This window comes from Ictalurus furcatus, chromosome 24 (genome assembly GCF_023375685.1).
Source record: "Ictalurus furcatus strain D&B chromosome 24, Billie_1.0, whole genome shotgun sequence".
Taxonomy (NCBI): domain Eukaryota; kingdom Metazoa; phylum Chordata; class Actinopteri; order Siluriformes; family Ictaluridae; genus Ictalurus; species Ictalurus furcatus.
The window spans coordinates 12,138,956-12,162,892 of record NC_071278.1 but is presented as its reverse complement, the minus strand read 5'-3'; the positions used below and the strand labels follow the sequence as shown (position 1 = coordinate 12,162,892).

The 23,937-nt window shown below is 37.8% G+C and overlaps 2 protein-coding genes across 3 annotated transcripts in view; one reads left to right on the top strand and one right to left on the bottom strand.

Annotated features, from left to right (window-relative positions):
- LOC128600316 (UNC93-like protein MFSD11) overlaps nucleotides 1-13,389 on the bottom strand; it is a 19,037-nt gene extending 5,648 nt beyond the window's left edge. The window contains exons 1-12 of one of the 2 annotated variants that reach the window (XM_053612685.1): nucleotides 11,572-13,389; nucleotides 8,728-8,783; nucleotides 8,394-8,501; nucleotides 7,809-7,888; nucleotides 7,430-7,526; nucleotides 7,095-7,153; nucleotides 6,221-6,371; nucleotides 6,052-6,101; nucleotides 5,542-5,607; nucleotides 5,316-5,441; nucleotides 1,573-1,747; nucleotides 1,354-1,489 (exon numbers count right to left, since the gene is read on the bottom strand). In XM_053612685.1, the coding sequence (XP_053468660.1) occupies nucleotides 1,354-1,489; nucleotides 1,573-1,747; nucleotides 5,316-5,441; nucleotides 5,542-5,607; nucleotides 6,052-6,101; nucleotides 6,221-6,371; nucleotides 7,095-7,153; nucleotides 7,430-7,526; nucleotides 7,809-7,888; nucleotides 8,394-8,501; nucleotides 8,728-8,783; nucleotides 11,572-11,661 (1,194 nt within the window). In that variant the 5' untranslated portion in view covers nucleotides 11,662-13,389. The remainder of the gene's footprint in view (nucleotides 1-1,353; nucleotides 1,490-1,572; nucleotides 1,748-5,315; nucleotides 5,442-5,541; nucleotides 5,608-6,051; nucleotides 6,102-6,220; nucleotides 6,372-7,094; nucleotides 7,154-7,429; nucleotides 7,527-7,808; nucleotides 7,889-8,393; nucleotides 8,502-8,727; nucleotides 8,784-11,571) is intronic. The other variant, XM_053612686.1, reaches the window with a different exon arrangement.
- Nucleotides 12,487-23,937, top strand: ubfd1 (ubiquitin family domain containing 1). The gene is made up of 7 exons (XM_053612687.1): nucleotides 12,487-12,542; nucleotides 13,398-13,682; nucleotides 15,319-15,527; nucleotides 15,673-15,738; nucleotides 15,960-16,065; nucleotides 16,186-16,268; nucleotides 23,539-23,937. Exons 1-7 carry the CDS (start codon nucleotides 12,527-12,529, stop codon nucleotides 23,647-23,649), a joined length of 876 nt encoding a protein of 291 aa, XP_053468662.1. The 5' UTR covers nucleotides 12,487-12,526; the 3' UTR covers nucleotides 23,650-23,937.

The window sequence follows — 23,937 nt, the reverse complement described above, 5'->3', positions numbered from 1 at the left end:
TCATCTTTCATTTCCTGATACATCTAGACAAAGTAGAATATGGCACCTTTTGTTTGAACCCACCCATTTTTTCAAGTGCTCAAAAATATTGGAACATGTGACTTATAGGTGTTTCTTTCTGCCCAGGTGAGCCCTGTTAGACTGTTTAAACAATTAATAGCTCTGAATGTCTGCTCATGGTTTGAGCCCTGGGTTTCAACTGTGAAGACTGCATTTGTTATTAAAAAGGATAAACCGACACGAAGACCAGAGAGCTGTCTATGGGAGAAAAGCAATTCATTTTGAAGCTGAGCTCAACAACAAGCTGAGCTTGTTGTTATTCTGTCTCTTACTGTTCAAATAAACCTACCATTAAAATTATAGACTGATCATTTCTTTGTCAGTGGGCAAACGTACAAAATCAGCAGGGGATCAAATACTTCTTTCCCTCACTGTATCAGCAGTAACAATCAAAAGGCCAGATTGGGAATAAAAAATAAGAAATAAAGGGATGAACCACAAAAGTTCTGGAACTAAGAGTAACCTCTACCAAAGTGATGCAAAGGCCAGAAAGTGTACAGAAAGAAGGGATCTGCTCAACATCCAAAACATACAAGCTCATCTGTGAAACATGGTGGAGGTAGTGTCATGGCTTGGGCTTGCATGGCTGCTTCTGGAACAGGCTCACTAATCTTTATCGATGATGTAACTCATGATGGTAGCCGCAGAATGAATTCAGAAGTCTACAGAAACATTCTGTCATCCAATTTACAGAGAAATCCATCCAAATTAATCGTGAGGAACTTCATTATGCAGCAAGACAATGATCCAAAACACACTGCCAACTCAACAAAGGACTATATTAAGTGGAAGGTTTTAGACTGGCCAAGTCAAACACCAGATCCTAACCCAACTGAGCAGCATTTCCCCTCCTGAAGAGGAGACTGAAGGGAGTAACCCCCAGAAAATACAACAACTGAAAGAAGCTACAGTAAAAGCCTAGAAAAGCATCATAAAAGAAGAATGCAACAGTTTGGTGATGTCAGTGGGTCTTCAAGACTTATATTCCTATAATTTTGCTCAACCTAAAATTGGGTGGTCTGACACCAAAGGTGCCATGTTCTAAGTTGTTTAATACATCTAGATGTAAATATGTCTCATATTCATCTTTTGATCACATAGTGTTGTGGCAGTCAAGAAAGTGGAGAATTATTTTTGTATGGAAGCAAAGGAATCAATGTTTGAGTAGAAGGAACCCTATTAGGGTTTAAACTTGTTTGCAATCAGTGCTATATATTGTTTGCATTAGCGATCAGTCTAGTTATGAATAATTTTTTTTTATTTCTTGTCAGAAGGCATTAATTGGGGCTTTACCTGAATAAACTTGAAGATAGCAAAGGCTGGAATGCTTTGTTCAGTGTAAACACAACCCAGAATGCTGTACAGCTGGGTGTTGAAACAGCTGTCCCCAAGCCCGAGCAGGAAACTGCACAGCATGGCGATGGGCACGCTGAAAGAAACCAGAACACATTCATTCAGAACACAACAGCCATCAAGTTTAGACTGTAAGAGGAGACTCTGTCTTTACTGTACCTTGGAGACAGATAAGGGTTGTGCTGTGTGCTGGTTTCAAAGACCAGTGGAGCATCATTTGGGATGTTTAGAAAGATCAGGTAGAATGCCACAAAATGCACCACCATTCCAAGGAAGACAACTGATGTGCGTCTGAAGTGGTTGTTCTTCAACACAAGGCCAAACAGCCCTCCACCTGAAAGCAACGGCAGAAGCACATTCAGTCCAGCTATGTCCATGGTCCAGGTTCAGTCCAGATTAGCTTCATATAATTTTAGTTGTTCTTTATATTGAAGGAATAACTGTAACTTAAAACAGCTATCGTAACTAAGAACAACTTTCTACACCGCAATATCACAGTGGTTTCAGTGCAGCTATAACGTCAGACATTTCTACAAATAAAGGATGCTTCTATTTTCTTGTAGTTTATTTATTCTAATAAACAAATATTGCATTTCTTTTCAAATTTCTATGCACCATTTTTCTTTCTACATGCTATTATATGTCTTTTGTTTGCTCTATTGTCACATTTATTTAAGTAATGTTTGTTTAATTTTTATTTTCACAATTAATGTTTGACATGTCTAACAGGTCTTGTTCTGTCTGTTATTCACTTGTGCATTGCTATGGAAATACTGGAAAAGGGACTAGAGACTACGATTCCCATCAGTCACTGCACCTCACCTGATGTGGTCACATGACTATCTGCACCTGTTCTCAATTACTCACACATCACTGTTCACCTATATAAGCCTCATTCTGTTTCAATCTCACTGTGAAGTAATAGCTCAGTTTCCTTTGTGTTCTGTCATTACCAAGCCTCCTGTTTTGCTATTCTGGTTTTTGACTGATTGTGTCCTGGTATTTTGTATTCTGGTTTCTCTATGATATCCTGTTTGCTGATCACCTGACCCTTTTGCTTGCCTTGACTTTGAACTGCCTTACATATTGGATTTCTTTATTGGATTTATTAAATAAAACTGCTTAAACTGCATTTGCACCTCTGTGTTGTGACAGACTGTGACATGCATATAATGTAAAGCTGCAATGATAATAATGATAATTATTATTATTATCATGCTGCACTGTAAAATGGCTCCCAACCCCCGATTTACTCTCCATGGATTCCTAAACCCTTCAAGAGAATACATAAGCATTTAAAATAACATTTTAACACCTTTTTTACATGAGTGTAATAGCAAAAAATCATTTGGAACCGTCTTCTCGGGAATTGGAAACATTGGACGGAGCGTGCTGAGAGAGGAAAAGAAGACCACAAAAAGAAAAAAATAAATCACATGTTTAGAATTGCAAAATGGAGTTGATTTTTGAAGCTGTTACAGTTAACTTTTCAGTTATTAATCTCACATCTGCGAGTTTGGGATATGGCTGAAGACTCTGAGAACATCATTACATACTGCTGTTTTGTCAGTATTACAGAAGTGTTATGAGAATAAATTAAATGTATTGTGTACATCAACATGATTGTCTCAGCTGCTCTTCTGTAGGTGTTTTCCCCGAGGCTAAACACGTCTCCACACATGAGCTAGCTAGCTAGCTATCCAAATTACATCAAGGCAAACAAAACCATCATCTTTAGTAACTTCTGATGTATGATTTTTATTACCTGACGAATGTCATTATCTAATCTGTGTATTATGTATTATATATATATATATATATATATATATATATATATATATATATATATATATATATATATACACACACACACACACACACATACACAGTATATGTCTTTTTGTTTATAATTTTATTCATAAAGGATTCTTTTTATTACTTGCTTTTCTATTGCAAGCAGTTACATTTTCACACAAAGTTAGCTTTGGTAACCGTTACAAACTTAACTCTTAGCATAACTATTAGCTGTCAAGTCAGCCTCTAATTAAAATAGTTTGACACATTTGAGACACATCTGATTTCAGGGCTGGTTCCTTTGTATGTAAGGGTAGTGTTTTTAATCATGATTTACAATTTAAAGTTAACAACAGTTAGCTAATGAGAATGCTGGATAACTAGTTAGCTTTATTCACAAACAGGGCACCCAGGTAGTTGGAGTAGGTTTATTTTAAAATAGATATATTTTTTACAAATGTACTGTAGCATACATTGTAGCCTCCTTTTGCAGATAATATATTTATAATTAATAAAGCAAGCAGCAAAGAAAAGCTAAATTGACTCATTCTGTAGAAGTTCTGCTCCGTTTTCATTTTTCTGTTTTAGAATAAATATAGCAATTAAGACAGGACGGTCCTTCCCAAGCTTGTGTAATTGTGTATTATTCTCTGTCAGGTCTCGTGTTCAACCAAACCCATATGGACAGGCTTAGAGCCTGAAGGAATGACTATTTCAGTAATGCCGTCCATCAGGCAGGGCTAGAATACAAATGTTACATACAGCAAAGTACTTGCTGGAAGAAACTGCAGATTTTTGAGGGATTAACATTAACATTTAAAACTTAGTTTTATGGGAAATTAGTGACATTTAGTGATGGGAAATTTGAAAGAAATATAACTTTAATATAAGTGTTATGGTATAATGTGAAAACAGAATTGCTGTTAATGCTAAGCAATTTATATACACTAACTTTACCAAATTATCTATTACTTATATATTACAGTGCATACAGTACAACATTCAGAGCAGCATATCTGAGAAAGACAGAAGTGTCATTGGCAAACTGAGAAGCAATGACAACCTCTGATTCAGTCAACCTCTTTTTCAAATGTTCATTATTTGACCACTGCTATTACTATCTTACTAGGGGCGCAAACTAAAAACCACAAAAACTTGCCATAAAACTGCAACTTGGGGGTAGGGGAGGGGTTAGCTTGGGGGGTTCATGTCCTGAAACTACAGGTCCAGAAGCACAGCTCCAGTTGCAGGATGGATGACACTGGCACAACAGAGAAACGCTACAAATTCCAACATGAGGATAAACCATCCGATTATCATTTAACTTCCTAAAAAAAATTTGAAAACAAATAACTGTCTTACCTGTTCAGAAAGAAAGAATTCACCACACCTGAACACTTTATAACTTATAGCAAATATCAGAGTCTCACTCTCTCATCATGTCTGCTTACACTCTCACATTCACTCTCTCTCTCCTGATTGGCTGCTGCCTCTGCCTATCACCGTGTAGTCACTTCTTCATGACTAAAGCTTGGGTTGCTGTATCTAAGCTGGTGTATGACACATGCATAGAAATTTCCCACGATTCTGACCCAACACTCCCAGACTAAGCAATGCCTCTGAATTACTGTTACAGGAAGACCTTGTATGACTCACATCAGCTTGGAGAATTTTTGACCCCTGCTTCAATAATCGCTTTTAGTTTTTTTTTTTTTTTTTTTAAACACACACAAAAAAAATCCTATACATTATTATATCAACCACAATATCAAAATGTAACACTTTTGGACACTGCACACTATCTGCAAATTCAAATCAACAATTAAAAATGACTGGAACACAAAATCAAATGTTTTTGCAAAGACCATCTCAGTGTTCAGATTTGAACTCTATAGAAAACTGAAGTATATTTTGTCTGAATTATATTCTAAAATTTACGTTTTATATGGAGGAAGATCCTCTACATGCGTCTCCAACCTTGGTGGACATTATAGAAAAAGGCTCAGTGATGTTATTCTCTCTTTGCAATAAAGCCTATTAACTGTACAGGTTGCAAAACAGTACTTTAAAGTTTGACAATAACGAACACGAAATGAATGTTTGCTTACCAACTATCTCTCCAATTCCCACCGCAATGCCTGAAATTCCTATCAAGGCTTTGGAGCTGTCACCAAAACGAGTTGTCGCTCCAATGCAAGTTCCATACACACCACTGTAAAAAGACAGCTCCAGACCTAAGAGGAGGGAACACTGCTATCAGTAATTATGTTAAGCCATATATGACAAGTGAAAGGAAGAATGTAACATAATATATTGTAATTATATCAAACTTACCACTGTAAGCCATGGAGAAGCTTAACAGTAATATCGTTTTTGTGCCAAAAAGGTTCAAAATTGTCTCTTAAAAAGAACAGAACAGAAATAGTCAAAGTTTTTTTTGTTTTTTTTAAATATCATAAAACATAGACATTGTCACTGGGAAATGATTTAGAATTTCCATGCAATTTCTACTTAGTCCTTTAATGGGATGGGAATTACGATGATTTGCACACTGACTCTTGAAAGAGTTTCATGAGGAGCATGTGTTCTCAGTGCAGTACACAAGAGACCGGGTAACACCCATTTTTATCAGTTTTACATTGGAATACCTGTTTAATTTCTGAGTAACAGTGTAATCTATTCCAGATTTAGTCAGTTCCTAGAAAAGTAGCAGGTCCCAGAGAACACAAGCATGTTTGTCTTTTCAAACATGTGGGTTATCAGAGAATGCAAGTATTTCTTGTAGCACAGTATACTGCACTGATACAATAACATGCCTGATGCCAGAATGGTTTCTGCACTTACTGAAATCTGTTTTGGCCTCTTTTATAGCACAGCTGGCTCGCTGTTTCAATCTGTAACATGAGGAAGTAAAAGTGACATCTTATAATAGCACCTATCTCGAACCTTAACCATATGAACAATAATTATAGGCAAAGTGGAAAAGTGTTTAAAAAAAGAGGATTCATTGTACGTTAGTCGGGACGACAGCAAGGACTGGCCTTCCTCTTCAGACAAAATATCTTCTTCCTCATCCTGACTCGACTTGCACAGAAAGAGGAAACTTAGCGTTCCAAGAACGGAGGTGACCAGAAGAGCTATAAACATTGTCTTTCTGTCTCTATCTGTGAGGGATCAGAATGAAATCAAAACACTCATTTCTGTAATGAAAGACATTAGGTGTGAATTAAATTAGTATGAACATGTGAGCAACAGTTAGTTAGGACTTTTTTTTTCAGTTTCATATTCCTCATAATGGATTGATAGCTACAGCAAAACCATTTCCGATCCATTATTTTCTAGATGTTGACTCCTGATATCATAATCCTGATTTGGTAATACCCATGGACTGAATATGTGTACAATGATCAATTAACATGCTCTAAAAAGCCACATGACTTGGCCTTTAATGGTGGATATATCATGAAAATTTTACAATGTCCAGAATGAGCTCGAACCTACAGCATTTTTTAGAAACGTGTACAGTCCTAAATGCCATTCTTTCATTAAGTCTTTTCCTAACGTATCACGACAACGTTTAGATGTAAAGAGAGCTCAGTCTTACGCGCATAATAAAAAAAAAGAAAGCTCTGAAAGCTCTTTATAAATGTAAGGTAAGTATAAGTTCCCTTTTTAACTCTCCATTAAAATGTCATGTTTAGATCCAAGAGCTTTAGTGATGATTTCAGGCACAATGGCGAAGCCCATGGTAAATGACTGCTGTTAAAAGAAATTACAACCCTGTTGTTTATAAAAAAAAAAATTTTTCAGAAGAAATAAAAAATAAGTTGTAAAAAAATAAATACTAAGTAATGATTGTCAAGATCATTATACATGATACAAGTTACCTGATATGTCAGTTTTTCCTTTCCAGTCTATATAAACATAAAGATTGCCGAACAACATACTGAAAGAAAAATGAAAAGAATGAAAGTTACTATAGCAAAATCAAATTTCAACAAAAATCATTTAGCAATATGGCTAAGAAATCTGCCGGTGAATAATTCCCAGGGTTGCTAACATTTCTAGGCTTTGTTGAATGGATTATTTTGCACATTACACATTACACTTCTTATGGTACGGGTCTGCTTTACCAATCAGACAGATCGATTTCATTACCATGTCACGCTATTTTATCTACAAATGCTAAAGATTATGGTCTCAGCACTGGGGCCTGGATTACCTGCATTGCAACAAAGCCCAAAACACTGCTGTGTTCCTGTTAATGGTGGAGACATCCGAATTCCCCACCAGAAAGCGACCTTGAGCTGTCCAAAGCACTGTGGACACAAATCAAGCGTTTACTTTAATCCATGTGTGTCAGTGTGTCAGGACTCTGACCAAATATTATAGCTTTCGCTCCAGTCTCAACCAAACAATTGATTTGAGATTGTACCGGATTATCCTTTAATAACTTATTAAACACCACAAATCTAGACCTGGCTGTGTGGCTGGGTTGCTGTATTTATCCGCAAAGAGGATCTATAACGAAGGTCAAATGATTGACTTGCAGCGCTGAATGAAACGCCAGTATGAAACACCTGAGAAGAATGAATACTTACAGGCTGCTCCCATCCCAATCAGTACTGAGGTCAAATAAAAGGACCAGGTTGATGGAGTAATAAATACAGCTATGTAACCACTAAAAGACAAGGAGAAAGATCAGGGTATTTAAATGTTTGTTTGTTTGTTTATAATTTAACACCATGCTAGCTACCATGGCTATTTTCATGGCGAGAAACAGGTTTAAATATCAGGAAAATTTACGAAAGTTTTTTTACAGTATAAAAAAAAAATCTAAAACTAAATCTGGCCTCACTTCATTAAAAATCTATTCATATGAATCAACTGGAGAAAAAAAAAAAGAATCACAGTCCATTAAAATATGCCTCAAAGATATTGGAATTTGAGATACAGGGCATAAAGGAGGATCTTCACCCCTTCACCCAAAAACTTGTGAGTGAGTCTGGAGTGGCCTATTCGGCAACACGTGTAGATTGTGTACATTTATCCCAATAGATTTGCTTTTTTTTTTAAGGCACAAGAGTTTATAATGGGTTTAAGGTCTGAAGGTGAAAGGTATTTAAATAAATATCCTAAATATTCACACCAAAAAATGGACATATTGTGTCATTTGTGATACTTGCCTGTAAAGAATTCCACTGACGAACATGGTAAACTGTGGTCCGATTACTGCTACCACAGAGGGGGCAAATAAATTAGCAAACGAAAAAACTCCATATATTATGCCAAGGCTGAAAAAGTCAAAAGAATGTGTGTTAATGTGCACTAATCAAAGACTTGAAATATTTCCGTAAACGATATAAACAGTGTAAGAGGTGCTGTATATACTTCAGACATAGATCATATTTTTCAGGCCACAGAGCTACTGTTTTCTACAGAGACACTTATTTTAGTGATTCAGACAGTACAAGTTAATCTCTTTGTATGTCCCTCTGTTCTTATGAAACTGGTCCTTACCTGTGATACCCACTTCCACTGAAAGTGGTATTATCCAGACTTTTCACCACAGTTTGCTGAAAAGAAATAAAGCAAATTAATTATGCAACAAAATCAGTGTGATAGTATATAGACTTGTAAATTAATCCCACCAAGACGATAACTTCTCCCAATACTCCGCCCAAAGAAATCAACCAAAGATATGAGTGAGGAGGTGTGCGTCAAACTACTTGAGACAACCATCTCATAACACACCAAATAAGAGTATCATTTGTATAAGAACAATACTGTATATGGCCAAAAGTACATGGACACCTGATCATCACACCCATATGTGGTTCTTCCCCAAACTGTTGCAAAAAAGTTGGAAGCACACAATTGTATAGAATGTCTTTATATGCTGTAGCATTACAATTTCCCTTCACTGGAACTAAGAGGCCCAAACCTGTTCCAACTTGACAATGCCCCTGTAAACAAAGCGATATTCATGAAGACATGGTGTGTTAAGTTTGGAGTGTAAGAACTTGAATGTCCTGCTCAGAGCCCTGACCTCAACCCCACTGAACACCTTTGTGATGAACTGGAACACCGACTGCACCGCAGACCTCATTACCTATCGTCAGTGCCTGATCTCACTAACGCTCTTGTCTCTGAATGAATACAAATCCCCACAGCCACGCTCCAAAATCTAGTGGAATGCTTTCCCAGAATAGTAGAGCTTATTATAACAGCAAAGGAGGAATAAATCTGGACTGAGATGTTAAACAAGGATAAACGTGTGTAATGATCTGGTATCCACATACTTTTGACCATATAGTGTTATCCATGTTTATGCATGGTATCACAACCATAATGGCCTGGTTTGGCATGATAACTACCTAGTCTAAGAGTAATACACAACACTTCATCAAGTCCACGGAGAAAAATCTGCAGACACACACTCTGTAATAATAAACATTACCCCAGAAACTGCACTGTAGATTAAGATACATTTTAGGAAATTTAACTGACAGTCGTCATTTCTGAAGACTTGCCATTTCTTAAGAGACTTGATGCAAAAATGGTAGATGTTTTCTAAATTGTTAAGGACTATTTAAGGAAATCCTTGCTTGGAAATTCTCCCCAGTTACTCACAGGGTCCTATCTTCAAAGATGTGGCTCCAAATTTTTCCATTTTTGATCCAATACTGACCACTACAGGCATCCTGTCCACAGGTGTCTGTGGTCAAAGATCCTACAGAAGTTCAGAAGGGCCATGAGTTGTTTATTTTTTTCTCTGTACCGTGATCTTTAGATTAAAAAAAAAAAAAACTAAGCTGTGGTTTTAAAAGTGCTTTTCTCAATATCACAACTTATTTTTCTCATGATGTTGAAACGCATGATTAGGCATGCATGCTGTACATCATGTCTGAATGCATCCGGTTTTACTTTAATCAGGAAGTGACACCAAAGGAAATGCTACACAATTTCCAAATCAGTGTCGATCACTTGAGGAGGTGACTTAGAAATGTACAACTATACAACTGTGGACAATATACAGGGTGTCCCAAAAGTCTCCATTCATAGGGGAAATTAACACATTTTAGCAAAATGTCTTCCAAAATGTTACATACTCAGCTTATATTTTGTAATATATATATATTTTTTTTATTTTATTTTTTTTTCAGATAGCCTTTGAAGAACGCCTTTGACAAAAGAAGAATCTATTGAAATCATTCTTGTGGCTGGATCGGGAAGCTGTCACAAGGTTACATTGAACTTTAACAGGAAACATGGGAAGCACATCACAAACGACACTGCTGCCAAACTTATTAACGAATTCAGAAAGACTGAACGTGTTGCGGACCGACCGAGAAGAAGTGGACGTCCACAAACATTCACTGACGAAGACACAACTGATGTGGTGCTGCATACATAGTCCCCTGTATATGGAGACTTTTGGGACACTCTGTAATGATCCTGAACGTGTGGCCAGTTTCATTGCCTAGCATCTTGAGATGTCTCCATGGTTATGGCATTATGTTTGAGACATAATTACTGCAGAATCACCATAACACCAATACATGACAACGTGCCACCGGCCACAATGATGTAATGCCAGTATGCCTCTGAAAGCAACTTTTGTTATCTTGAGATCATGAGAAAAATATGTTGTTATCTCGAGGAAACAATACAGACAAAAATAAATAACTCGTGGCCTTTCTAGAAACGATTTGTGTCCTGTTCTCACATACATGATCTCCTGATCTGTGTTGGATCAGTCAATATAACACACTTTCACAGCATAAAAATATGTCGATTCAGAAAAGTTTAAATCTGATCTGAAACTGCTTTTAATTCAGTATTGGAGATTTGCATTTGCAGCATTTCGGCAAATCCTTTATCCACACACTTTACTTTTTACACCTTTTCCTTTTTAGGAAACTCAGACTTAATCTAACCTATTAAACCTTTCTAGAGTTATAGATTGACTTTTAGAACTTTATAACCATTATCAAAGTGGTGTAAATTCCAGAGAATGCAGTGTCACTGAAGGTATCTGACTTGATATACACCCAGTGCCCTTGTTCCACACCTCTGACTTTATAATCCTCCAGATTGCAACCATGAGATGCGCCTGACTCAGATTTGTGAAACAACGAACAATTATACACTCCGCGAGCAAACATAAACTGTCTGCAAATTTTTATATCACTTTCCTATTACAACTTAAACCATTTTTAACAAACCACGAACCCACTTCATCATTTCATCAAGCAATATTCTCAACAAATTAACTCACAGACAGGCTCAAACAAACATCCATAAGAAGCCAGCATCAGTGTATATTTATAAGAATAGTTTGGGAACATAGATCTTACTCACTTCTATATTTCCACAGGTTGTGAAGGCTGTAAAAAGGAGTAGAAAAGCTATTCCCAGAATCACCACATTATATGTCCTGATGTCGGCCATCTCTCTCTCTCACTCACTCTCTTTCTCTCCAGTGTTGTGCAAATTTGAGTTTTAGCACAATCTGGACATTCTTAGTAAAAACTCAGATCCATTTCAGGAAAACAAGAAACTCTAACAGTGGTACACGTTGTAAAGTGGTGTTTTAGCTAGAAAACATCTAAATGAACCCCAACACACAACACACACACATATCTGGTGTGTGCCCACAGCAGGAATGTCAGATCTGACCAGCATGTGATCACTTAGGTCCGTCTCCACAGGCTCTTTTGAAAATGACACCAGGATCCAATTAAAATGTGAAGGTTTAAGATTGTAGTTTGACATAAACAACAACAACAACAACAACTAGTAACTATAACTAACAGCTATAGGCTGTGACTCTACTTAAAGATCAAATTGAGCACTAAAACAATCAAACATACCATTTAAAAAAGAAAAAAAACTGTATTTACAGCTTGTGTGCTCTTAATCACACTGCTAATTATTTATCTCATTATAACCGTGCATGGTTCTGTAAGTTACAACTTTTCCTAGTCCTTTCAGCTCTGAACTGTTTTACATAACCTGTGCACGTTCACGTAAAGGTTTTCTATTATTTCGTAAAATCATAAACTATACAATGTCAACAGCTCTTCGAGTAACTCCATTAACGCTTTGATGGCGGACACCACGACATCTAGAAGTACAAAAAAATAACTAAAATATATACATATATATATATAATATATATATATATAAATAAACAAAATCGATTTTCCAGATTTTCCGAATCGCAAAAAAGACCCACTACGGAAGCCTATCCGGTTCAATCCGTGACAGCGCGTTTCTTTCCCAGCAGGCATTCCTCATATTGTACACAATCATCATGGCGGCTCAGGATGGTAGGTTCATGCCGAAAACCTGCTTCCATTCTACATGGGACAGACCTTTCTTCTTTTCAGAGTGTTTAATTAAACTCCTTAATGTCTCTGTGACATGATCTAAACGTGTCAGGGTTATATTTCCTTGATATGTTGTGAACAGCTAGCTAACTCGCCTCGTCGAAAACTTAAGCACTAGCTAGCTCTTGGCGAACTTAAGGAGCTGTGTTAGCTGCTATGCTACGTGTACCAGCGCCAAGTCTGCTTGTTTGTTCAAATTTATGCTAATAATAACAATACTAAAGGAAAAACACTGGACAGTTAGCTAAAAAGTAAACGGTGGCACCTAGTGAGTGACTAATGTTGTGTAAGTTAACGCTACGAAACTAGCCAGGTTACCATGGAGACTTTTCTAGATGGTTCAGCGTTAGCTTGCCAACGTCAGCTAGCTAGCTAACAAGCTAATCATTTAGCATCATCATCTTTATCGCTCTGAATAAGAATAATTCCTGTGTAGAAATAGTCACTACTTAAATTAAAAAAAAAAAATACTTTAGGAAGATATTACTGTAAACAACATAACAGGGTGTTTTAGTGGCGTGACAGTGCATTTCATTTCACCGAAGACATCATGATATAATGTGTTTGTTTTACTAGTATACTCGTGTAAATAATCAAGATGAATGCTCTCTTCAAGACTAGTTACTAGCAAGCTCTTTCTAAATGAAATGAAAGCTTTTCACATTTCTATATATTACTGGTACGTTAAATCTTTTCTGGCAAGCATCGTTACTCAGTAATCGACTGTGTCTGGAGGTCGTCTCTTTTCACTGTCGTAATCTGTCCTAATGCGTCCATCTCTCCTTGATCGTACAGGAAGCGAGGGAGTGGAAATGGAAACCGAAGTCAGCCTGAAAGCATCAGAAGTCTCGTCTGACGAGAGTAGCAAAGGAGACGAAGCCAGGGCCGAACAAGCCGTCGTGGCAGACGGGGAGAACTCCTCGCTGTCTCAGGTCTCCGCCGTCAGCAACGGAGATGACGGCGAAGAGGGGAAGGAGATGGTGGAACTGAAAATTATTTGGAACAAGAACAAATATGATCTTAAAATGCCTTTAGATGGAACCGGGGCGAAACTGAAAGAGAGAATTCACACACTTACTGGTATGAAATGTCTTTAGGCTAGGGTGTAAATATAGATGTATATAAGAGTATAGCGGTTCTCTTTTCTTTAATGGTAAAACAATTTAACAACGCAATTATTATTCTCACTGGAAAATGATCAAATACCCGCTCAAAATACTCGTTTATCTTTAATCGTACACACACTGATAAGTATTTTGCATCTACATTTAATAATGTCTGTGCTAATACGTACAGTCCCTTCAGGATCGCAGGAATGACCGTGAAATCGTGTAAACAGCGCAATATTGAAAGGAGCTTGTAATTTTTACAAAATGACAGCAGATTTTCTGTGGAGAAGTGGTAACTCATTGGTTAAGATGTTATGACTTCTGATCGGAAGTCATATCGAGTTCGAATCCCAGTACCGCAAGGTGCCACTCCTGGGCCCTTGATCAAGGCCCTTAACCCTCAACTGCTCAGATGTATAAAAGAGATAAATGTAAGTCTCTCTGGATAAGGGCGTCTGCCAAATGCCGTAAATGTAATTTGCACCAAGACGTGTCATCGCAACGTGCGTTCGGCTGAAGCCCTCTTCGATTCATGTGCGTCGAAGACGCATGTAAAAGCTCTCGTTAACAAACAAACATCACTGCGAAAGAGCATGCAAATCAATTTCATACAATTGCAATTCTGACAATTCAAGCAGTTTTCTGCAAAAAAGAAAATGTATGAAAAAATTCTGCAAGTTGCATCGCAAATTTAGAAAAACATACTGCAGCAAAATCAAGCATTTTCTGCTACGGCAATCACAAAAACACTCTGTGAAATCCTATACAGACTGATAAATAATTGGCACTCTTTCGACATGATGTGCAGCTATTTGGTTATTATATGAGGATTGTTTTAAAATAGCAGCAACTGTGTTTCATGCGAGATTAATGTAATTACAGTTTTTGCTGTTTTATAGAATGTACCATAGGCATAACCCAACTGCTGGAGAGGTCTGTTTTGCTTCCCAACTTTTAGCGAAGTTTGCTTTGCTGACAAATTGAGAGAGGATATAATACATTGCATATTAAATGTACACTGCACAAATATGGCCAAAAGTTTTTGGACACCTGACCATCACACCCCTATGTGGTTCTTTTCCGAATTGTTGGCACTCAGTTTGAAGCACAGAGTTGTATAGAATGTCTTTGTATGCTGTAGTTTTATAATTTCCCTTCACTGGAACTAGGAGACCCCGAACCTGTTCCAGTATGACGATGCGCAAAGCGAGCTCCATGAAGACATGGTGTGTTAAGGTTAGAATGGAAGAACTCGAGTTTCCTGCACAGAGCCCTGACCTCAACCCCACTGAACACTTTTGGGATGAACTGGAACTGGAGCCTGATCTCATCCTCACTAACGCTCTTATAGCTGAATGAACACAAATCCCCACATCAATGCTCCAAAATCTAGTGGAAAACCTTCCCAGGGGAGTGGAGGTTATTATAATAGCAAATTAGGGACTAAATTGCGAATGAGATGTTCCAAAAGTTAAACCCGCATGCATGTGATAGTCAGGCGTCCACAAAATTTTTACTGTAAAATGTATATGGTGTTAGAGTTTGTAATGGGTGCCCTGACTCTTCAGAAACGTTTCTGATTAACTCTGATGAATTCTCTTGTGTAGGTCTTCCACCCGCTATGCAGAAGGTAATGTACAAAGGACTGCTACCAGAGGACAAAACGCTTCGTGAAATTAAAGTCACAAACGGTGCGAAAATAATGGTGGTTGGGTCTACGATAAACGACGTACTAGCTGTAAATACACCGAAGGAAGTAATTCAACAAGAAGTCAAAGCTGAAGAAAACAAAAAAGAGCCGTTGTGCAGACAAAAGGTGGGAATCCTTATTTTATTCTTTTTTCCACACCACACTTGGCAGTGCTTTTGCCACATGAACAAAGGGATGCACATATAAATATACAATTAGCTTTGGTCGCTTTGTTTACATTATTAGCCTCGTAAATCATTTTCTGTTGTAGCAACATAGAAAAGTGTTGGACAAAGGAAAACCTGAGGATGTTATGCCGTCAATAAAAGGAGCTAAGGTAATAAAAGTCGTTGATTTGTTTATGAAACGTTTGCACGTTATATGTTATGCCGTTCTACAGATGTATGCTACTATCAAGTGTTAATGTATCAAATATTAAAGGTGTTTATAAAATGTAAAATGTGATTAGCATTTTCAAGGACCATTAGATGGTTAAGAAAACATATTACTACAATATTCATTCATTCATTTATTCATTCGTTTCTTATATACGTATAGGAGCGTTTACCAACAGTGCCTTTATCTGGAATGTACAACAAATCTGGCGGAAAAGTACGGCTCACTTTCAAACTGGAGCAGGATCAGCTGTGGATTGGAACAAAGGGTGATGACTTCTTTCTTCTTAATGTTGTTATTATTATTATTATTATTACTAGTAATCGTAATTAATATGTTGTTTTTGAATGTGATATGTGACCTCTATCTCTTTATTTTTGCTTTACAGAAAGGACAGAAAAAATCCCAATGGGGTCCATCAAAAATGTTGTAACTGAGCCAATAGAAGGTCATGAGGATTATCATATGATGGTATGTTTGCTTTTCTATATGTGCTATTATTTTAAATTCGAGGAAACAAATTTGGAGGTTTGTCCAGATTGTATAAAAAAGTTACACATGTACATCTGCTCGTTCATGCAGCTACCCAATCAGGCAGACATGTTGCAGCAGTGCAGTGCGCAGATACAGGCCAGAAGCTCCAGTTAATGTGCATATCAGAGATCAGCATGTGGGGAAAAAATGTCATCTCAGTGACTTTGACCATGGCATGGTTTGTTTGTGCCAGATGGGCTGGTTTGAGTATTTCAGAAAATGCTGATCTCTTAGGATTTTCATACACAACAGTCTCTAGAGTCTACACATAATGGCTTTAAAAAAATAAAACCTCCAGTGAGCAACAGCTCTGTGGGTGAAACCTTTGATGAGAGAGGTCAGTGAAGAATGGCCAGTCTGGTTTATGCTGACAGAAAGGCTATGGTATGTCTGATAAGCACTCTTTAAGACCGTGGTGAACAGAAAAGCATCTCAAAGCACAGAACACCTCAAAGATTGTGGCAGGTGGACTACAACAGCAGAAGATCAGGATCCACACCTGTCAGCCAAGAACAGAAAGCTGAGGCTCCAGTGGGCACAGACACACCCAGACTGGAGACTTGAAGACCGTAAAAACGTAGCCTGGTCTGATGAATCTCGGTTTCTGCTGAGGCACACAGATGGTAGGGTCAGAATTTGGTGGTGGTGTCATGTTGTAGGGAATGTTTTCTTGGCACACACTGGGCCCTTTAATATCAAATAAACATTGCTTGAATTCCACCGTCTATCTGAGTATTGTTGCTGACCATATGCATCCCTTCATGGCTACAGTTTATCCATCTTCTAATGGCTACTTCCAGCATCATCATGCACCATGTCACAAAGTTGTCTCAAACTGGTTTCATGAACATGTACTTCAAAGGTCTCCCCAGTAACCAGATCTTAATCCAGTAGAGCACTTTTGGGATGTGGTAGAAGTGCAATTATGTAAAGCAAGCATGTGAACATGGATCAGAATCTCAGGGGAATCCAAGCCATTAAGAATTCTGAGAGCAAGACAGAAAAGGGTGGCAGGAGGAGTGTGGGTTGTTTCCAGGCGTGGAACCCGATGTGGTTGTAGCCTTAAGCCCTGATTACACTAGTGCATTTTCGATCTTCGTCCACACTGGCGTTTCCGTGTGTTTCAGAAACAATCTTTGTCCACACTACACAACCAAAAACCCAAGTCACATAACCATTCATGCACACTGGGCATGTGCATACAAGTGTAAACAGGAAGTTGGTTGCTAGTCCAAACCGGCCTTCTATGTAGGGCTTACGCCGCTTGAAATGAGATTTGTTCCTGATTGCGCTAATCATAGTTCGCCTCTTGTGCATGTAGGCAGCTGCAGTATTATAAAATACAGAATGTAACTGCACAGTGGCTGCTAAGAATGATGACAAAGCCAGCAAAGCTCACGGTTCAGTCTCCGTGTTGTGTATACGATCAAGGTAGCGTAACCGTCATATGGTAGGGGCTTGATGTATCAGGGAAGGGTACGCAATGATCCAGAAGACCCAATAAGGGAGCGAATGTGGGTGAAGCCACACCTTTGTTTTCAAAAGTCTTCATTTTGTTTCGTTTACACTGAAACGCGAGCCTGGAGTTTTCAAACTAAAACAGGGTCTTCGGCATTTCCGAAAGTCTCCATTTTCAAGGGTCGAAAACGCCCGAGTAGTGTAGACGACAGGCGTAACTATCAAAAATTATGCGCTTTAAAACGAAAACACAGTAGTGTAAACAGGCCCTTAAGTTTTAATGTGTTTTGAAATGCTTTTTTTCTGTCCGCAGTTATAAAGAGCGGTTATTTGAGTTACTGTAGCCTTCCTGTCAACTCAAGCCAGTCTGTCCATTCTCCTCTGCGGTCTCTCATCAACAAATTGAAGTGTTTAACCCTGCAGAACTTCCGCTCAGAGGATGTTTTTCATGCCTCCGACACCAAATGTCGGAGGCGTCATGTTTTCAGGTTGTTCGTCCAGCCATCCTTTTGTGCATTTTTTCTGAGATTCTCATTGGTGAGATATCTCAAGAAAGAGTGGTTGAATGCTTGTAGGATTTATAATGGAACTGATTAGACTTTAGAATTGAGCCAAACATGTTCAAGCTCACAGCAAGGTCAAATGTCTGAAATAGTTTTTCTTCAATGGCATCCATTCTGTTTGTCATACAGAGACCTTACTTAAACCTTCATGTTCATGAGCGCAAGGCCAATTCTTTGGCCTTGTACAAGGACCATGTTTATTGATTAATATAAAAATATATTTATATATAAAGCACCCTAGCTAAAATGCAGAGTAATAAGTACACCCAGGGCAAAACAGATGCCCCAGTTGACTCATTCCTGAAATCCAAAAGTATAGAGAAACACACTAACAGCTCCTGTTAGTCACTAGCTGGCTATAATGAGTTCTGCTGCTACACAACTTTACTAGTTGTAGTTATACAAACTCCAGAACAAGGTTGGCTATTATTCACTAGCGACCAAATAGGAGAGCAAATAAAAGACTTGCCTTATCCATTTTCCACTTACAGTATCATATCAGACTCTCGCTCTCTGACTCCTGTTCAGTTTGTTTACTTTCTCACGCTGGCATATGGCATACGTGTAAAAAAAAATAAATAAATAAATAAAATTCCGGTTTCAACCTGACAGCTCAGAGAATTATTATGGTTTACTGGACTGTCATGGTTTATGCAAACACAGTGTAGTACTTATGTTTGCTTATCCTTGTGTATTTGAATGCTGATTATGTGTCTAATGCTAACTAATATTTAAGTGCAAGAACAAAATTTTTTACAGTTCATTAAGTAAGTTATTATTTGGATTACGTAACAAGGTTTTTGGCTGCCGTGGTCGATTTGAGCACTTGGATCACAAATGTGCCTCTGACAAGCATCGCATGCTGTTTGCACTCATACTTGGCTCTTCACTTCTAATCAGATCATGCGAGACAGATACCACATTTGAATAGAACCATGGTACCAATGTGGGTCAAGGCTTTTGTTCTATCTGAGTGCTTACATAGTTACAATAAAGAGATTTGGTGATGTCTGCACTGATTGAATTGGTAGAATTACACTGGATATAAAAATCCTACTGGAAGGTAAAAATGTTTCTTTATCTTCAGCTGTCTAACTGAGGTTTTCTGCCTAAATAGATTGATATTTGGAGCTATCCATGATTCCTTCTATCTTGACTAGAGCCCCAGTCCCAGCTGAAGAGAAGCAGCCCCATAGCATGACGCTTCCACCACCATGTGTCACCATGGGTATGGTGCTCTTTGGGTGATGCTCTGTCTTGTTTTTGCACCTTCATATCATCTAAAATTATGCAAAAAAAGTCCTACCTTGTTCTCATCAGACTAAGGCCCTGTTTACACTAGTGTGTTTTCATTTTAAAACACATAACTGTTGCTACGGTTACGTCTGTCATCTACACTACTCCAGTATTTTTGACCCTTGAAAACGGAGACTTTTGGAAACACTGAAGACCCTGTTTTAGTTTGAAAACTCCGGGCTCACATTTCAGTGTAAACAGACCAAATCTAAGACTTTTGAAAATGAAGGCATGGCTTCCCATATTCGCCCCTGATTGGGTCTTCTGGATCATTGCGTATCCTTCCCTGATTCGTCAAGCCCCTCTCCTTAGAAGCCTCTGATTTCATATGACTGTTACGCTACCTTGATCGTATACAAAACAACACAGAGACTGAACCGCAAGCTTTGCTGGCTTTGTTGTCATTCTTAGCAGCCACTGGGCAGTTAAATTCTGTATTTTATAAAACTGCAGCTGCCTACATGCACAAGAGGCACGCTCTTAGAGCAATAAATGAGAAACAAATGTCATTTCAAGCGGCGTAAGCCCTACATGGAACGCCGGTTTGTTGTGCCTCCCGGTGACTAGTAACCAACTTCCTGTTTACATTTGTATGCGCATGTCCAGTGTGCATGTATGGTCATGTGACATGCGTATTCGGTCGTGTAGTGCAGACGGAGATCGTTTCTGAACACAGCGGAAACGCCAGCGTGGACGAGGATCGTTTTGATTTTAAAACGCACTAATGTAAACAGGCCTATAACACATTTTACCACATGGTTTGGGGGTGATTTAGGGGGCTTAGATTTATTTTTTTTGTGAGAAAGGGCTTATGTCGAGCCACCCTACCCTATAGCCCAGATATGTGAAGTATACAAGAGATTGTTTTCACATGCAGGTAGTGACCAGTACTTGTCAGATATTCCTGAGGCTACGTTAATGTTGCTGTAAGTCTCTTGGCAGCCTCCCTGATAAGTTTCCATCTTTGGAGGGACGTCCTGTTCTCAGTGATGTCACTGTGGTGCCCCATTTTCTCCACTTGTTGATAATGGCCTTCATGGTGTTCCATGGTACATCTGTTTTGGAAATTCTTTCGTACCCCTCTCTTAACTGATACGTTTCAACAGTGAGATCCTGTACATGCTTTGTAAGCTCTTGATGAAACCAAATGAAAATCCTACACAAACAGCTGATCTTCATTTGTGGTTAATCAGAATAATTTTAATGATGATAGCTGTATGATACTTTTGAACGTGAGTTTGAATGTGAATGGTCAGTGGTTCATTCTGAGCACAGTCACATGCCTTATTATAAAAGGGTGTGCACACTTATGCAACTAGGTTATTACGTTGCTGGAAAAACATCTGACCTGATTTATTTTGGTTTCATTTTTTTTGCACCACAAAAACCTGCCATTTTAACGGGGGTGTGTAGATTTTTTTTATATGTACTGTAACTAGAGAAACATTGTGGCTGCATCAGAAACCTGCACTCTGGTATCATTTAGAAGCAAACAGCACCTGCACCAAAACACTGGCAAACATCTGCATGGGGTTTTTTTTTTTTTTTTGTCTTGTTTACAAAGTCATTTCCTTTTCTTTTATTTCCTTACTCTGTTTTATACTGTAAACTACAGTGTTCTCAGTAACACTGGTGCTTTAACCTGGTTAAATGTCAGTCTTCTTTCCAAAATTAATAACTCTGCCTTAATCCTAAACTTACCTCATACACCTTCTGCTCATTTGGATAATTCTCATGAAATCAAAGGTATGCTCGGCAGTAATATATTAAATGTTTAAAACACAGTTTAACAAAACAACAATATGAAAACCTTAAAACCTAACTTTATTTTATCTTTTCCAAATCATCCCAATTAGTCTGAGTCTGGCACTTTTTAAATGTCAACAAACAGAACAAAACAGACTTATTAGAGAGATACTAGAAACTTTAGGAGTGGCCAAATCGACAATTTGGTACATTCTTAAAAATGCGCTGGCGAGCTCAGTAAAAGCAAAAGGCCTGGAAGACCACAGAAGATAACTAAAGTGGATGATCGCAGATGTTGTGAACCCCTTCACAACATCTAGCCAAGTCAAAAACACTCTGAAGGACGTAGACGTATCATTGTCAAAGTCTACAATCAAGAGACACCTTCATGAATATCAATACAGAGGGTTTACCTCAAGATGCAAACCACTGGTAACACTTAGGAACAGAAAGGACAGATTAGACTTTGCTAGAAAACATCTTTATAAAAATATTTTTAAAAAAGCCTGGAAACATCTGGAACAAGATTATCCAAAGGGACAGATGAAACCAGGATTAACTTGTACCAGCATGATGGGAAGAGGAGAGTACGGAGAAGGAAAGGATGGGCTCATGATCCAAAGCATACCACAGCATCTGTCAAACATGGTGGAGGAAGTGTTATGGCGTGGGTGTGTATGGCTGCCAGTCACTGGTGTATATTGATGTGACTGCTGTAGTATTCTACTGAATTCTGTAGTGTATAGACTTATACTTTTTGCTCAAATTCAGTCAAATGCTGCAGAACTGATAGGACAGTGCTTCACAGTACAGATGGATAATGACCCAAAACATAATGGTAAAGCAACCCAGGTGGTTTTTAAAGCAAAGAAATGGAATGTCCCTAAATGTCTGATGAGCTCAACCCAATTGCGCATGCTTTTCACTTACTCAAGAGAAAACTGAAGGCAGAAAGACCCACAAACACCAGCAACTAGGTCTCTTGGAGGCAGCAGTAAAGACCTGGCAAAGCATCTCAAGGGAGGAAACTCAGCATTTGGTGAGGTCCATGGGTTCCAGATTTCAGGCAGTCATTGACTGCAAAGAATTTGCATCCAAGTATTAAAAATCATTATTGTTAAACCCCTTGCATTAAAGCTGAACGTCTACACGTCAGTCACATCTTGATTGCTTCATTTCAAATCCATTTTGGTGGTGTACAGAGGCATAATTATAAAACTTGTGTCCCTGTCCAAATACTTATGAACCAGACTGTGCATAATGGGCATAAAGCAGTATCGGCTGTAAAAGCTGTACGTATTCTCATTAATAATATTAAGTCTCATTACCAACACCGTTATCATTCCCGTAACGTATCTTAATTTAGTATACACAAGTATTTAAATGTTGATTCTAAATATTCTTACTGAAGTTTATCATGAAACTTTTTTTAACACTACTTTAGTCTGATTTTAAAAAAAAAAAAAAAAGTTGCTTTGATGTAAGCTTTTATGTTTTGGTAATGAGAAAAGTGGTGAATATTTATGAAAATTGATAATTAATAAATTAATGGTATTTGAGCATTTACTAAACATACAAATTAAGTCTTAAAATCTGTTTGTTTGTTTTTTTTAAATAAACCATCCACTTTACCATTTCTCTGTTGCCGTAATGAGATTTTATAGCAGCGAATCTACATAATGTAACGCTGTCTACAATTTCAGACCTAACTGTTTATGTTCCAAAGCAAATGATATCAAATAAATTATTTAAAATCTCATGAGAACAAAATCACTATTTTGTGAGAGTTGACGATTTACGGCCTACCTTTTTAAAAAATATATTTTTATTTAACACGCGTTTAAAAGTGAGACAAAGGGAATGTTTTGAAATTTTTTTTTTAATTATTTTTAGTAGATCACCAAACCCTGGACTTTTTCTTCTCCAAGCATCTATTTTAATGATTTTAGTGATCAGGATTTAACCAAAGTGTTCTTAAAAAGAAATTACTTCAAGCAGCTTTAAGTTATACTTCAATATACTTTTGATATTTATACAAATTCCACTATATGAATGAATTTGATGGTTACGATCTCAAATGTGTAATGTGTATTTCTTCTTCATATTGCCAGTGTGTTATGTAACGTTTTTGTTTACTTTCCTAGGCGTTTCAGCTGGGTCCGACGGAAGCCTCTCAATACTGGGTTTACTGGGTGCCTGCGCAGTATGTTGATGCAATCAAAGACACAGTCCTCGGGAAGTGGCAGTATTTTTAACGTGCCTCCTCTATTGACACTGAAGAATTGGGATTTGGAGCAAAAACAACGACCTTAACTGGACCCTGCGTAATGATTTAGGGAACTTTTGATTTTTTTTTTTTCAACCGTATTAAAAACTGAAGGAATTCCGGTGGACAATTTTTTTCCTGGGTTTTAAGTGCACTAAATCGCATAATCCCATTTTTTCAACCCGTCTCACCTGTTTTTTAAGCAACCCCCAAGGATTAAAAAAAATTGTACAGAACTTACATGTGAAAGAAATAAAATATTATTTAAGGAAAATGA